This window comes from Rhizophagus irregularis, chromosome 7 (genome assembly GCF_026210795.1).
Source record: "Rhizophagus irregularis chromosome 7, complete sequence".
In the NCBI taxonomy this organism is placed as follows: Eukaryota; Fungi; Glomeromycota; class Glomeromycetes; order Glomerales; family Glomeraceae; genus Rhizophagus; species Rhizophagus irregularis.
This window is the reverse complement of record NC_089435.1, coordinates 3,492,822-3,508,996: the sequence shown is the minus strand read 5'-3', so window position 1 is coordinate 3,508,996 and position 16,175 is coordinate 3,492,822. Positions and strand designations below refer to the sequence as shown.

General features: G+C 30.0%; 2 protein-coding genes across 2 annotated transcripts; one reads left to right on the top strand and one right to left on the bottom strand.

Annotated features, from left to right (window-relative positions):
- Nucleotides 1–1,118: 1,118 nt before the first annotated feature.
- Nucleotides 1,119–6,293, top strand: OCT59_027522 (uncharacterized protein). Its single transcript, XM_066137034.1, has 9 exons — nt 1,119–1,369; nt 1,445–3,562; nt 3,645–3,876; nt 3,948–4,671; nt 4,741–4,834; nt 4,932–4,962; nt 5,050–5,346; nt 5,432–6,116; nt 6,205–6,293. Exons 1-8 carry the CDS (start codon nt 1,222–1,224, stop codon nt 6,087–6,089), a joined length of 4,302 nt encoding a protein of 1,433 aa, XP_065993461.1. The 5' UTR covers nt 1,119–1,221; the 3' UTR covers nt 6,090–6,116; nt 6,205–6,293.
- On the bottom strand, nt 6,181–16,015 carry OCT59_027521 (uncharacterized protein; the record flags this gene model as incomplete). Its single annotated transcript, XM_066137033.1, has 14 exons — nt 6,181–6,210; nt 6,389–6,410; nt 6,512–6,902; nt 6,983–8,389; nt 8,464–9,901; nt 9,995–10,066; nt 10,150–11,001; nt 11,080–11,118; nt 11,198–11,280; nt 11,363–13,209; nt 13,304–14,511; nt 14,606–14,656; nt 14,743–15,542; nt 15,631–16,015. 14 exons carry the CDS (start codon nt 16,013–16,015, stop codon nt 6,181–6,183), a joined length of 8,625 nt encoding a protein of 2,874 aa, XP_065993460.1.
- Nucleotides 16,016–16,175: the final 160 nt, after the last annotated feature.

Here is a 16,175-nt window from a genome sequence, read left to right as displayed (position 1 = left end):
CTTAAAAAACTGAAACTTAGGGTACCGTACCGCACTGCACAAGATACCCCGGGTATAATATAAAAATACCTAGGTTCAGAAGTTATTTTGTACCCCTGAAAAAAATTTTTAAATTATGCAGATTTTTAGAAATGGATACTTTACATGGGGGTATTATCAAAGAGGGATATCTTGTGCAGTGCGGTATTCTTGAAACAACAATGGTTACATAATTATCATATGGTAAAATCGGAGATTACTTGATAATCTAACAATCGGGAAAACGAATTAATTTCTACGCTATAAACTTGTATAATTGAGGCTTACAAGAAATGCTTCGATCTAAATAATGCCAAGAAATTAATATTGCTGCCTATGATAGCGTTACAACGCATATTTTTGAATGATATGCTTAGTAAAAAAAAACTATATTTAGAAACACGAATTAAATGATATCGATTGTTTAATCTTGTGGCGTAAGTTTAAATTATTTAATTCAGGGAGGGAAACTTATTTACCAAATATGACATTGATAATATTTTTATGTAAGTTTAACGAAATTACGAATTCTATGAATTTTACGAATTATGTTTCTTTAACCCTTCTCGTGTTACCATCTTTGACCAGCATACCTTGTATTACATATATATGCGGCCAGAAAGTAAAGTGATACAGATCAAGTAACTTTGCTTCTCAAATTTAGTATCACAATACGTATAGCCTCCTCAGGTAAAAAATTTTTTGGGATGTTTGCACAACATCATCTATTTTACAAATTATTCCCCAAGTTTCATAATAAAAGATTCTTTCTTATTGGTTGGTATCGTACATCATGATCTATATAAAGAATAATATAATAGAATATTAATATAACAACAATAGTACGTACGTCAGGCTTAAAATAAATTATTTTATACATTTTTGTTTGTTAATTTAAAAAGATCCGCCATATATATTAACAATTATTAGCCTGTACACACGAATTACACAAATGTTTCTAACAGGACCACTGTTTCCTTATTCCTTCTTTCCCTTGTCAAAACAAAAAAAAAAGCCAATTTCATTCCTTTCCTTTTAATTCCCCATTTTCATATATATATATTTCTCATTATTTTTTATTTTATTTTATTTTTTTTTTTAGAAAAAATTTTCTTTTATTGAGTAAAAGAAATTTTTTTTGAAATTACTGAAAAAAAAGTATTCGTAGTTAAAATACTATACATTATATATATATATATATATATGGATATATTATACGAAACCTCGAAGGATACTTTTACAGGAAGTGTTAGTGGTGTTGGAAATATAGAAAATTCCGATAAAAAATTATATCCTACACATCATGTAGCAGTTAGTCCAAACGGTCGACAAGTTGCCACCTTTAACTCAGGTATTTATTTTTTTTTTAGAATTTTATTTTATTTTATTTTATTTAGAGTTTAATTATTTTCATAATCAATTATAGCTACGCTCGAGTTAAATATTTGTCAAGTTGATTCATTATTTAAGCAACGCCCAGTAAATTGTGAAGCTCTTGATGAAATTAGATCTTCCGTATCTTCCGTTAAATTGGTATGGTCATTAGCAGTTTCCAATCCGATTAATATTATACAAATGGGCAACAACGTACAATCATACTCTGATACATTAATAGCCCTAAGTTGTTTTGATGAAAGTGAAATGATGTTAGGTAAATCAGTAACGAATAGTTCAATGTCAACAATTGCATATAATCAATCGAGTGATGATTTAGAAAATGAGAAAAATCACCCAACATATGATGAAGAAAAAGGAGTTAAAGGAGTAAACTCGACAACTTTTATAATTTCAACACTTCATAGTTCAAGAATATTAACAGCAATTGATGATTCGGGTGGATTGGTTAGATTTTTAAATGATGACCCATTGCAACCACAAACTGTTACAATAGTTGTTGTAAATGCTAACGGAATATCTAAAACTTTTTTTGATTTGGATAATATTGTAATGTCGAATAACGTTATTAATAATGAGAATAATAATAATTCATGGTTGAATATATTTTCATCATCTTCTCAACTTCAACAATTCTATTTTCCACTGAAAATTCAAGCTGAACTTGAAAAACTTTATCAAAATACTCCATGTTTGGAATTATTAAGTAGGAGCATAGAAAATGATTACTTTTTAATTGAAGATTATAAAGATAGAGTACAAGTGGTGGAAATGTATAATTTAAGAACTGATAAATTAGAAATGGTGTTCCATCAAAGGGCAGAATCAGCAGTAACAGCATTTGGTCATGGAAATCCCGCTGTGGCCATTTCAAAACATAATGCATTATTAGCTTATTGTCGTGGCGCTAATTCGATTACAATTTACTTAATAGAAAATTCATTGGAAATCTCAACACAAAGTTTTCCTCGAGTTGAAAGAATTCTTTCGGTAGATTTTATAAATGATGATGAATCTTTAATTATCATTGCACAAGAAAAAGAAAGTTTGATACCCTTAATCATCGTTTGGGATTTATTTAGTTATATGGACAATGCTATTAGAATATTACAAGATGCTACGGAATTATTTTCATCTGGAAGTTATAAATTAGTTAGAAGTTGTGGAAATATTATACTTGCTGGTTCTGATGGAAGCGTTACGTCCGTATTGGATCATACTCTTGTTAAAGAAATACTCGTTCCTACTATTAAATCAAAAAAAGGTTTAATTACACTTGACGTAAAGTATCTTCGTGAATCTGAATGGGATTTATCTGTTCACCATACCATATTTTATCAAGATGGAGAACGTGATAATGCCGAAACAAAACCTGTTATAGTATTCGATAAAGAACCTTGGATACATTCTAAAGGATATGCTCGTATATCTGCTTTCTTGGATGACGAAAGAACGACTCAATTATTCATCGGAGTGACAACCGTACAAGTATGGTATAGGAAAGATGTAAATGCAAAGGAACAACTTAAATATATTTGGGTTGCTCCAAAAGACAAAAAAATTTCTATTGAATCACTGAAAATCGGACAACGTGAGTTTGAAGTTTGTCTTCATATAAAATCAAATCAATCTATGACAACGGAATCTGTATTAAATCTTCATTGGCCGTTTGAAGTTAATGCTGTTAATCATGCTTGTTCCGCTCTTTGGCATTTATACGATAGAAGAGATGATCCAGCTGGTCTGCAGAAGCAACAAGAATATGAAAACTTGGTTCATAGAACCGAAAGATTGATTAGACAATTCATTAAGAAACGCCCCGCTATTTGGAGATTAATTGATGTTAGATATGATGTTATGGCTAGTCTTATTAAAGGTCGTCGTATACGTTTGATACAAAAAATTCTTAATAATGAAGAATCTAATCCTTGGATGAGATATCTTCATACTCCACGACTGAACGAGTGGCCAAAAAAACAAAAAACAAGTGATTTAGAGATTGCAATAAAATGTAGTGAAGGAAGAAGACAAAGAGATGCGGTTATGGTCGGTTTTCTTCTGGATTATTATTCTGATAATGCAATGGATAATACTGGCTGGATGTTTACAGTGTCTTGTGCTGTCCCTTTATTGTTTGACCATCATCTTGGTAAGAAGTTAAATTAAATGGAATATGGAGTAGTAAAAAATACAGAAAATAAATATATTTTTAACTTTTTTTTTTCGTTTAGACTCATATGCTAAAGATCTGTTCTCTAAGCCTATATTTGGAATGAAAGAAATCCATCTGGACGAATCGCATATAAATCCCAATGATTTACCTCAAGGTAAATTAAGGTATATAAAAGCATTCAACCCAAATACCAGATTAGAACCTAAGGAAAAGCCAATTAGCTTACGTAACTTACGTAAGTTTAAAATATTACAGCCCATCGCGAATATAATAGATAAATCAAAGACCAGGTAAAATGTTATTAACTTTTAGTCTAAATTCGTAACCAAACTTTCAATTAATCTTTTTTTCTTGTTAATAGTATTACGCATAACCAGCAATTGGTAGCATTACAAAAAGTGATACCAGGATTAGGGAGAGGAGATTCATCAGCATTAGTAGCATTAAGATCGGTTCCACTACCAGATTTCACTGTATATCCTCAAGGTACAAAAAGTCAAGAATTAAACCCTCGTAATTTGCCATTTCAATTATTACGTATATTATTTTGGCCACGTGGATACGCCATTAAAAAAGAATCAAATTTATCCCCCTTCCTTAGAGTAGTAAGAAAAGATAAGGATGGTATGATATTTGATAATCCTGCAATGGAAGCTGTAATAGACTTTAAGTGGGAATACGCGCGTAGTCATTTCTTGCGTCATGCACTTTTGTTCGTTTGCTTTGCGCTTTTATTTGCTGTATTAACTGGCGCATTAAAAAATAGTTTTGTAGTAAATAATGTGCGTGCTAATGCTAACAATGAAGAAAATGTTCATATTAGGGCTTTCGTAAAGCTTTTGATATTTACTTTTTATTATTTGGGTTATTATCTACTGGCTAGTGAAATTGTACAATTTTATCACGAAGGCTGGAGAAGATATATTAGCGTTTATAACTTTTTTGATCTAGCTAGTATTATTATGCCTTTAGCTGCTTATACTGTTACATGGGTAAGGGAATCTAGAGGAACTGTACCAATAAATCAGGTACAACAGTCAACAGTGGCTATGTCCTTCACTATCTTGGTTTTATGGATTGAAATGGTATATAATTTATATTGTAAAAATGATTTCTTTCTTATGATTTATTTAACCGTTCTTTTCTTTTATTAGTTCTTGTTACTTAGATATTTCGCGGTAACAGGGAATTTTATTTATATAATTATAAATATTGTACGTAACGTCTGGCCCTTCATCGCATTCATGGGTAAATAAATTTTTTTTTTTTATTAAAAATATATATAATTTATTTTTTTATTTTTTTTTTGAGTTTAAATTAATCCTATAATTTTTATAACATGTAGGTATTGTGGTACTTGCACACGGACATGCGATGTAATTATCAAAATATGTGTACACATTTTCTTTATCTCATTTTTCTTTTCTCTAACTTTCTTTCACTTTTTACTCTCCTACTTTTAGGTACTTGTTACTTCGTGAACCAGAAAAAATTGGACTTGAACCGGATGGTACACAATTTGATTTACAAGATAATAATGGAATAAAGACTGGGACGATTCATCAAACGTTTGATTTAAATAAAGCAACAGACAATTATTTTGCAAATTTTGCTCAATCCGTAGTAGCTGTTTATTTTTGGATTAATGGACGTTGGGATCAATTACAACAATGGAATTTTTGGCCTGTTAGTGTATTGAGTTTAATCGCTAGTGTTATATTAGTCATTATTATGCAAAATATGTTAATCGCTTTTATGTCGTAAGTATATTTAACGTATAGAAAATTATAAAGATTATTTATTTCACGAAGGAATTTATTAAAATTTTTTTCTTATTTAATTTAGGGGTGTATTCGATGAGGCTAAGTCTGAAGGTAGATTAGCAGTATTAAAATATCGTTCCGATTTAATCGCAGAATATGAAATATTAGAAAAACCATTTGGAGATACAAAAGGAAATCCAAGACATATATTCTATTTAGGCAATATCAATAAATTGACAAAATGGTTAAGAAAATGTGAAGAATATTGGAAATTGAGGGAATCGTCGACTAAAGAGAAATTCTATGATTATAATAAATATTATGATGATAATAATGATAAGGATAACGAGCCTTCAAAGGAAGGATGGGATATAACTGGGTTAGACGTTGATGTTTATGATAAAAAGAATATTAAGTCAATGAATAGGAAAAGTAGGATAGAATTTTATAGTAGTTGGAGTACGAGTACAGCTGATAGTGATGAAAACATCGAAACTTCTCAGAAGAGCTCAACAAATAAGAAAGTTAATTTTAAAAATGATGATTTATCTGAAACTACAAATGTAATATCACCTATGATTGAAGATGCAAGTAGTATTCAAAGTGAAATAGTATCATTAAAGGATTCTATAAAAACTATTGAAGGTTCTATTGGTGAGAGATTAAATTTATTGGAGGGTAGATTAGCTGAAATGTTAAACGTATTGAATAAATTAGCTGCTGGGACTGGAAATGTATAATTTATTTCATAAGTATACATAAATTTCGTATGTTCGTACTTTTTTATATATTTTTTTTTATAGCTACCTTTTGTATAAAAAACATTTTTTCTTATATATATTCGTTTCTTCTTAGACCATTCTTTTTATAATTGAAAAAGTATTTAATTAATGTATAATACAAATCAATAAAGTTTAAATAAATATGAACGTTATAAATCTACTAGACGAATATACAATTGTGGCTCATGAACAAAAAAAAACAAATATTCACTACATTAAAAAGAATTTGCAACTAAAATTTTCACAAAGTTAATTACCATTAATTGTTTAATAATAACTCTAACATTTGTGACTCTTCTTCCCTTCTTTCGTCGTCCAATTCAGTTTCACAAAGTTCCAACCTTTTCTCCACGATTATATGTTTATTTTTTTCTATATACTTTTCACAGCGAGTTGCTAGTTTTGAAGCTTTGCAATCTTTTGCCCATTCAAGGATTTCACATACATTATTGACATTAATGTATTTACCCTTTATAATCGTAACTTCTACTATATCTTTAAGTGGTTCACCTTCATACATATCTGTAATTTTCAACAGATCAACAAGAAATGATAAATAGTAAGAAACATAATCTTCTTGTTCTGCGTTAAAATCAGTTTGTTTGCGTAAAATAGCATTTTTTGCGGTTTCAAAAGATTGTCCATACAACCATCGAAGGAATACTTTAAAAGCATCCGGATTAATATCGTTTATTCTAATTTCGATCTGTTGATTTTCTATTGACTCAGCTGTGTGACCACAAAACATTTTCTCAAAATATTTAGATGCGGCTATTGATAAAAGACGTAAGCATTTTAATAAGTAATTTAATAAAATATAAAGCGCAAAAATAATAACTTCCTTAACTCACCAGAAAGGACGTAACGACTAGCGCCAAACTTCAATTCCTTCTCACCGACAATAAAAATTACATCATGATGCTTTGTATTAAGGCCTTTTACAAGTCTATCCAACAAACTATCAAGCAACAAACTTTTTTGATCGTGTTTTTCGTTAAAATCTAATTCATCTTCTATTATTTCTTCCAGCTTTAGAGCTCCTGCAACTAACAATAATTCCTTGTAAGGGATTAAACATTCATTAACTTTATGTAATAATCCCTTTCTAATATCCTCTTGTACCCCAAATACAAGCTCACTTCCTGCTACCCAATTTTCATCATCAAATGGATCTTCTCCATTCAAGAATAATTTCTCTTCTGGGTCAATACTTAACCCAGGGGTTTCTTTGGAAAATTCATTCATTATTTCATAAATTTTTTTGATTATTTTCTTAACAACACTATAATTCTCTGAAGATCTCCAAACTAAAGATCTTGATTTAATTTTATCAACAACATAAGACCAATGATTAATAACATCTTCCGAAGATGGTTTTCCAATTTTAGGACGACGCAGAAGAAATGAGCTGTTTGGTTCAACACTTTTATCAAATAAAGGCTTTCGTGTCCAACATACTTCCTTATATCTTTGGAAACAAAGCACCGCAAAGCTTTCAAATCCAGAAGTTTCTTTCACATCTTCATATAATGAATTTTGAAAATTTTTTTCTGATGGGACGAACTTTATTTGCATAATTTCTGCCCATTGAACACTTGAGAAATTTAGAGTTTCAATATGTCCATATAAATAATCTATTACATATTTTGCTCGATATTTGATTATGTTCATTGGATATTTGTTATTTTGAAGTTGTGACTCAATCTCTTGTGCACATTCAATGAAGGTTTTACAATTCACTTGATACTTAAGACCGATTCTTTTCAATGCTGTCACACAAGCTGGATTACTATAAAATATTGTAGGTAAAAAATTGTCGGAGTCCTCAAAAACACTGCAGAATAAAGGAACATTATTGTCATATAAGGTATTAGCCTTTACCAAAGCTGTAAGTGATTTATTTGGAATTAATGGATATAATTCAAAATATTGCTCGATTTCTCTCTTTCCTAAAGATAAAATTTTCTGCAAGAAAGTAATATAATCTTCGGATGGTAATGTATTTATATGTTGAGGTATGAAATAGTCTTTAATATACTTTTCTTCATCTATGTAAGTAACACTTAAGCCGAAAAGAGTACGGAAATCATATTCATCACATTTGTAAAAATTACCAATTTGCTGAAAGGAAAAAAATGGAAGATTGTGCGGAAGGAGAATTCCAGATCCGGCATCGATAAACTTATTATCACAAGAATGTACTGGCCATATTGGAAATGAACGAAGAACATTCATAAAGTCTTGATTTCGAATCGGTCCTGTTACGATAATTTGTTGTTAGTTATTAACAAGCTATTAATCAAATATAATAGTTTATCAATCATTAACTTACTTTTAAATGCTTCATGATTTTCTTTAATATATGTTCTAAATCTTTCATAGTCCTTATTTGTAAGATCACTAGTTTTAAATAATTGTTCCATAGACAAATCCAATAAAATGCAAGTCCTCTCCAAGGCATTGACAATATTAACTGGATTGTATGGCAATACACACTGTTTGATATTTGAATTAGCGTTGTCTGGAAATTTCATATTAGTGAACCGTAACTTGAGCTTTTTTAATACTGGATATAAATTGCTTCCGTGTTCAACATTTAAAAGCGGATTTGTTATGTCAAGTTGAACGAGCTTCTCGGAAGGTTGGATCATTGGTAAGAGAGGAAATTTTGAAAGTTTTGTAAAATCTATAGTCTTACTAGATGTAAGTTTAGACCAAATTTCTTTTAGCCATTCGTCATTTGGTATAGATTTGCCATAAGGATCCCAATCCAATTCCTTAATATTTTTGTATGGAAATTCTAAGGACAAAAGATCTAAAGTTGCAGCAGAATCAAACTGTCTAATATTTAATACAGAAAAATCATCCCGTTTAAAAACTTTTTCTATGTCGTGCGGTAATTCAACACGAACAAATTTTGATGGCCCAACTTTAGGAAACAGGTTTATATGCTTTTGTTTCCCTATATAATAGACTTCGCCAAACGTTCCGACCGAATCATCGCTCAATGGAACTAATGGTAATCTATCGAGATTTTTATATGAGCCATCAATACTACTAAGAATAAAGCGAAGCAATAAGAATATTGTTTCGTGAGGGTCCTTCTTTTTATCAGAACTATCATTATTCTTTTGTATAAATGAATTTATAAAACTATCTTTTCCTCGCAATTTATCGCAAACTTCTTTTCCACTGATTGTTTCATATTTGAACCCTAGACTCCTTTTACTTTTAGCAATCTCCTTGATTTGTTCAAGCTTGTCCTTGTCAAGTTTCAAAATTAAAACTCCCAATTCTCCCAAAATATCGCCAATCATTGTTTCTTCTCCTTCAATAATTTTGCCTTCTTTTAATGATATAAATCTACCACCGTTGGCTTCGGTCCAGTAAATTCTATTATTACCCTTTTTAATAACATTTAATCCGTAACTTTTGTACAATCCCATAGTTAAATTTTTTGTAATTGGCCAAAGATTATTTAAGGTATGTGGAATAAAATCAGTTCTATTGTTGTTGTATCTAATGTCTTCAAGATTCACGATCTCATCAAGTAGTTTATTGTGTAAAATGGGTAAAACATCATATAAGATATAGCGGTTCCATTTTGCATCATCACAATCAGCTTGTAAGAAATCATTTTCAGACTGTAGAATATTACTTCTTGCACTAGATAAAGAAAAGTTCCCATTTAAATGGACTCCCAGATTGGTACTTATTGATAAAGGCAAATATGAGTAAATCTCTCCTTTAAGTTCAGGAGGATTAGGAAACTATAATGAAAAATTTGAAAATTGGTTATTTTTTTCTTACAGGTTAGGTAATTGATTTTTCATATAAAATAAAAAGAAAAAAAAAATACTTGCCGATTCAGTCCTTAATTCAGCAAATGATTTTTTATCAGATTGAGCAAGCAAGGATGCAACCCCTCCTCTTGGCTTGATTAATAAAAATGAAAAAAGAATCATTTATTAGTTTCACTAAAATATTATATACATAATAATAAAATACATTACATTACCTTAAGTCGTTTTTTTTCTGAAAATTCTTTTAAGTCTTGTTTTATATTACTCTGAATTCCCCCTGTACATAAAAGCCATATTTCTGATACTCTCTTATTAAGTTTATTATTTGTAATTTCAATATCCATTTGATATAATTGAGCGATATCAATGACACTTTTACGAATACCACGATCTTTGTTTGACATATCAATTTGCGCTTCCCATATCAATTGATTAGTTTGTTGTCTCATGTGATACAGGCCGCACGATTCTATATTCCTTAAAAATAACATCTCTTTATTACTTTTAATACCACTAAATAGTTGCAAGATATCTTTGATTTCAAAAACTTGATCTGAAATATCACTTTGTTTTGCTGTTTTTAAAGTCCTAAGTGGAAGCCTAAACAATGTTCCTTTGAATTCTTCTGAAAAATTACATCCTAATGCCTCGTAAGGATAGCATTGTTCCGGAAAGCTTTTCTTAAATTCCTTATTAATAAAATCAATTCGAGTACCCCTTGGCCTTCTAGGAGGATATCCTTGTGCTGGAAGATATTTTGCATTTGGATCTAAAAATACAATATATTTTCCACTCACAAAGCTAGGTAAATCCGTAAGATGAAAAGCGCAATTAAATCCTATTCCGAATCTTCCGATCTTAGTCTCATCATGAGATTTTCCTCCAGTTCCAAGTTTTATCAAAGCCTGAAAGTCTTTAGGAGAAAATTCTGCATCATTATATATCCATATCGCAGGACCTTGCCAATCTACCATCTCTTCTGATAAGTATTTTCGGCCATTGTGCTGAAATATTCGTCTTTCATCCACTGTTATGTCAAAGCGAGTAGCCTTAGCATCATCTGCATTCTATATCATTATAAATCCAAATACAAATTCACTAGATAAGTTCTTTTAGAAAAATAACATTTAAAATACATTACTCACTTGAAGAAATTCTTTAAATAATGAATTTATCGAATAATCCTATTGATAGAACCAAAAATATTCAAAAATATATATTAAAATCAAATGATATAACTCGGTAATAAATCTCAAACTTTACCTTGATAATATTTTTAATTCTAGTTGTTAAAGATTCATTTTGTTCATATTTCTCCCAATCCATATCTCCGGTATAATCATTACCTGCCATTGAAATCGATGAAAGTTCAAATAATACATATTAAAGTTCATAATCTTAGAAAATATATTAATTTATTATAATTACCATAAATTTTCCCTTTTAAAGTTTGAATTTCCAATTCTTTAGCAATATCCTTAATTACAAGTTTATGAGCAATTTTGTGTTTGCTTCTCTCTTCATCACTAAGATTATCTCCCATGTCATCAAATTGAATTTCATGCAAGTCAACAAGCTTATTTTCAGTACTTGGAACTAATAATCCATCTAAGCTTTCCGGATTATCTCGATTATCTTTTTGTATTTCTGCAACTTGTTTAAGAATTTGAATAACGTTGTTTATTTCGTTTGCGGATAAGACTTTATCATTGTTTCCTTTGATCACATTTTTAATAATTAAAATAAAATCTTTAATTCCAATTTCATCTCGAACTCCCATAGATTCAAATAAAGATTTAAAACTAAAATATTCTGCTGGAAGTTCAATGATTAAAGATTCATTATTCTGAAATTTATTTGGAAGTTTAAAGATGACTTTATCAGCTGGATAAAATTGTCCTTCGCGTAACGATAAGATCCACGACTTATCTTTCAAGTAATTCTTCATATAATTGAAATCTTCATTAGATTTAATATCGCTTGCTTTAAAAATTTCGTCCATATATTTGTAAACCGCTGTACAAATCTTTACTAAATTTTTAGGTGGTTGCTTGTTTTTTACGCCTTTGAAACAAAGTCCTAGTTGCTCTATAATCATCTTAACAACAGGATATGTATCCCACCCCAATTGTCTCAAAAGTTTCTTATTTTTAACCTTATATTCAACTATCGGAGTGACCAAACAGATCAAATCTTTATCTTTTTGACTATGACATTTTTTAAGGCTCGAAAAAATTTTACTATCAAATGCGTCGACGGATGGTATCCATTCTTTTTCTAGAATTGTTTTTAAGAATGCATTACTTGGTCCACGATTTTCCCGAGTTTGTGTATCATCAATAATAAACTTATTCCAATTTTCATCGATATATCTAAAAAGTTTTAATGCTTTTGTACGAATTAAATCTTCAGGAACATTAGAAGTTTGTCTTCGATCTATACGATCTATAATAGTGTCGATCCGAGAAATTACATCATTTGGAGAAAGAATTGATTTGATTCCCACCAACAATTTCAAATTTGGAAGAAACTTTTTAGAACAAAAAGTTTGAGAAATGCCAAAATTGCCAGCGGGAAATACTTGTTCATCTTCAAAAAATAAATCAACTAAGATTTTTTCTTCCGGATCAAATAAATCTATTGGTTTAGCCAATTTTACGTTATCAGATTTTTGTCGTTGTTGAGACATTTTAAACGTGCCAACAGGTACAAAAGACTTTCTTCTGAGAATATCTTTCAAGCTAGTATCAATTATATGCGGTAATTGATCAAAAAGCTTGTCAATTACTATATCTATGTCTTCTGGTGATTGTGTCTCAAGAAATGGTATTACATAATTCCGCCAATAGTCATTCGCATTTAGTCGAGGAACTTTTATGTATTTTTCTAAGATATCACTTAAGTCTCGCGATTTTGTACTGAGAAATCCCCCCTTATCACTTGGATAAATAATTTTACCATATGAATTCTCTTCACCTTGAGGTAAAAGATACCATTTCTTATCTCCGGGTAATAATGAAATTGGAGAAGTGTGACCAACTTGGTTAAAAATTGGAAGGTGTTTGATAACATCAATAAGTTTTGGTACAAGATGATATTTATTAGCAAGTCGTAAATAATTAGATAAATATCCAACGAGTGTTGATGCTTCATGATCTTGTAACACGCAATTCAAATTCTCAGGATATTTTGGACATGAAGTATCGGTAGTATCGGCTTGAAAAGAATCCAAAACTGATATAATATCATCAGGTTTGATAATATATGGGGAAATTCTAGTAAAAGAAAAAGAAAAAAGGTATTTAGTTTATTCGACCATGAAAACAAACGAACTTACGGAAACAATGATCATTAATTAAAAATATTTACTTGTCCCATTTAGAAGTTTTACTAATTTCAAATTTATTTTCCACAAAAACAACGCCAAACTTTTCGAAAATAGAAATCAAAGATTTAATTGAGTTATTTGTGCTTGTTTGACTAGAAAAAATTTTCTTTGGAGTTTTTAATTTTCTGAGAGTAAATCGACTAGTCGGTATTATATGAATTTCTTCAAACTTTTTCAGATCCCAATTTCTATATTTAATATTTTCCCACAAATGATAAATCCATTCACGACGATCTAATATATCTATCTCTTCAGAATTCGCGAAAATGGTATCTACATTCCGGTTATCATCAGTGATATCAGAATTTAGTGAGAATCTGATCATATTTGCTACAATACATTCATCCAAGATTTTGATGTTTAGATCCCATCCAGCCTTTGCGTTATCATACAAACGCCTATACAATGCAAAATCAATCGATTTGTCAATAAATTTGTTCAATTGATTTTTGAAGATATTACGCTCATCATTTTTATGGTCTGTAATGTCATTGTCTGGACCAATGTATACACAAGAATCGTTGGACAGCGTTATAGTACCAAGTTCACCATCCGCAAGTGGAATCATCTTGAAACCCACCAATTCGTCAAATTTTTTGTCTTTCAATATATAATAAAATAATTGTAAGACTTCTTTTTTTGGTATTGTATTTTCCCATCTAGCACGATTGAGATCTAAATATTTACGAATAACGGCAGGAGAATAAAATTTAAGAGAGACTTTATGTTGAGAATTCTTTAAGATTTTGATGAAGTCAGGAGGAACTGTTATTACAGGGAATCCAATCTCTCCAACTATTTTAGGCAAATAAACATTAGCCACATCTTCTAAATAACCATTAGAGAGTGATAGCCAATGAAATTCAGATTCTTTAAACAAAGAACAATCATATAAAGTCGCTGAATTTTCAACTTCTCCAATAGTGCTTAATGAAGAAGGTCCTTGAAATACACGATCCTCTACTTTAAGACAATTTATAACGTTTTGCAGAAGATCCTTGCAAAAGTTATTGATGCTACTAGATGCGCTTCCTTTGGACATTGGCCAAAATTTATATAAATCACTCGGCTGTATATTGGTAACTTTAAGCGGAAGTTCACAAAGAAATTTCACCCAAGCTTTAGGTAGAACATTTTCAAATAAATATCGATTCCATGTAACTTTAAGACGCGCTAATGCATCAATCGCCTAAAGTCAATAATATGTTTAAAAAAAGAAGTTAATGTAAAATCTTTGAGATCACATAAATCCTAATAAAAAAGTATGAATATCGATGACTCACTAAATCTTCATTGTCTGCTGCTGACCATAAGGAACGCCGATTAGTACTAACCTATTAAGTAATTAAAAAGTGAAAGGTAATTAATATTAAGCATTAAAATATTAAAAATCAAAAAAAAAAATTTCATTGATTCTTACCGCAAAATAACCGTGCACAGAGATACGAAAAGGCATATCAATGGGAAGTGGTAAAAAGCAAAATAATCTTCCAGTAACGTCTAAATTATTCAAAGGAACAGCTAAACCAACATTGGGGACAAACTTGTAATCTCCTATATTTTTATCAAATTTTTCTAGAAAGTGTTTTTCAGCCTCATTTAAGTCATCAAGATAATTCAAAATTAACCATGAACTAATCTCTTTACAATCATTTTTCTGTTGTTGTGAAAACTCTGCAACATAAGATGCTTGTAATTGATTAATTTGGCCAAGACTTTTTGATTGTAGTTTATTCATCATTAAAACAATGTTTTCAGTTATCAAACGTCGTTGTTCCCGTACTTGTTCAGCATTATCTAGTTGAATTGTATATAATAATTCAAGTTCAGAAGCTCCCTCTTTCAATTCATAAAAAGTAATACGTTCGATATATTTCAAAAACAATAAACAATTAATGCTTTCATTTTCATAAAACTTTTTAAACATGTCCAAAATTTCTTCGGGCTTATAAACTTTTTTAGAAATGTCTGAATCAATAGAGTCTTCATCAGTCCGAAGAGGATAACGAAATATAGTGCCTTCATATGGTTTATTACACGGAATCCTGAAAGGAGCGAATTGATTCTGATAATCCTCGGCTAAGTTATCATCAACAAAGTCGAATTGGACACCACCATTAAAATACCACTCGTGTGGATCAAGAATAACATATTTACTTCCAGTAATAAAAGAAGGAGAATCGGTAATATGATAAATTGAATTGAAACCGACTCCCATTACTAAGTTTTTTTTTTTAAAAAAAAGAAAAATTAGGTTATATATTATATTATAGTATAATAATAATTAATGATATGAAACAAATTTTACCTCCAATCTTATCAAATTGATCCCGTTTTTCGCTGTCGGCCAATTTTAATAGAGATTGAAAATCTCTTTCTTCAAAAATGGTATTGTTTTTCGCAAATAATGCTGGTCCTTGATATCTATCAAGTTTCAAGTTTGTTCTTTCATAATTATTCACCAAATCTGGTTCAAATAAACCATCCGGTGGATATGTATTATGATCCAAAATAAAAACTTGTTCTGTACTCTTTGCATCATCTGAATTTTGAAGAATTTCACGAAGAACTTGTGAACCATCAGGATATTCTTCAAGGATTTTACGTAGACGATGAGTATAAGGTTCACGTGGTTTAAATTCTTTTCCTCTTGCTCTCCTGGGAGTATGAGAACTATTTATTTTATTAGACATTTTTCGTGTTAAAAATTAAAAAATTATAAACACGAAAGAAGTTTATGCAATATGCAACAAATTATGCAAACTCTAATTTTATAAATGGCTTATAGCATCACACAAAATAAATATAAACAAATTTGGACATCAATCATACTGTTGAACCCAAAAAAGGTAA

Excerpts from the sequence above, each read along its gene's own strand:
- OCT59_027522 (XM_066137034.1), top strand. The coding sequence starts at position 1,222 with ATGGATATATTATACGAAACCTCGAAGGATACTTTTACAGGAAGTGTT. Across the intron at positions 1,370-1,444 it reads AGTTGCCACCTTTAACTCAG|CTACGCTCGAGTTAAATATT; the intron begins GTATTTATTTTT and ends AATCAATTATAG. Across the intron at positions 4,963-5,049 it reads CTTGCACACGGACATGCGAT|GTACTTGTTACTTCGTGAAC; the intron begins GTAATTATCAAA and ends TCCTACTTTTAG.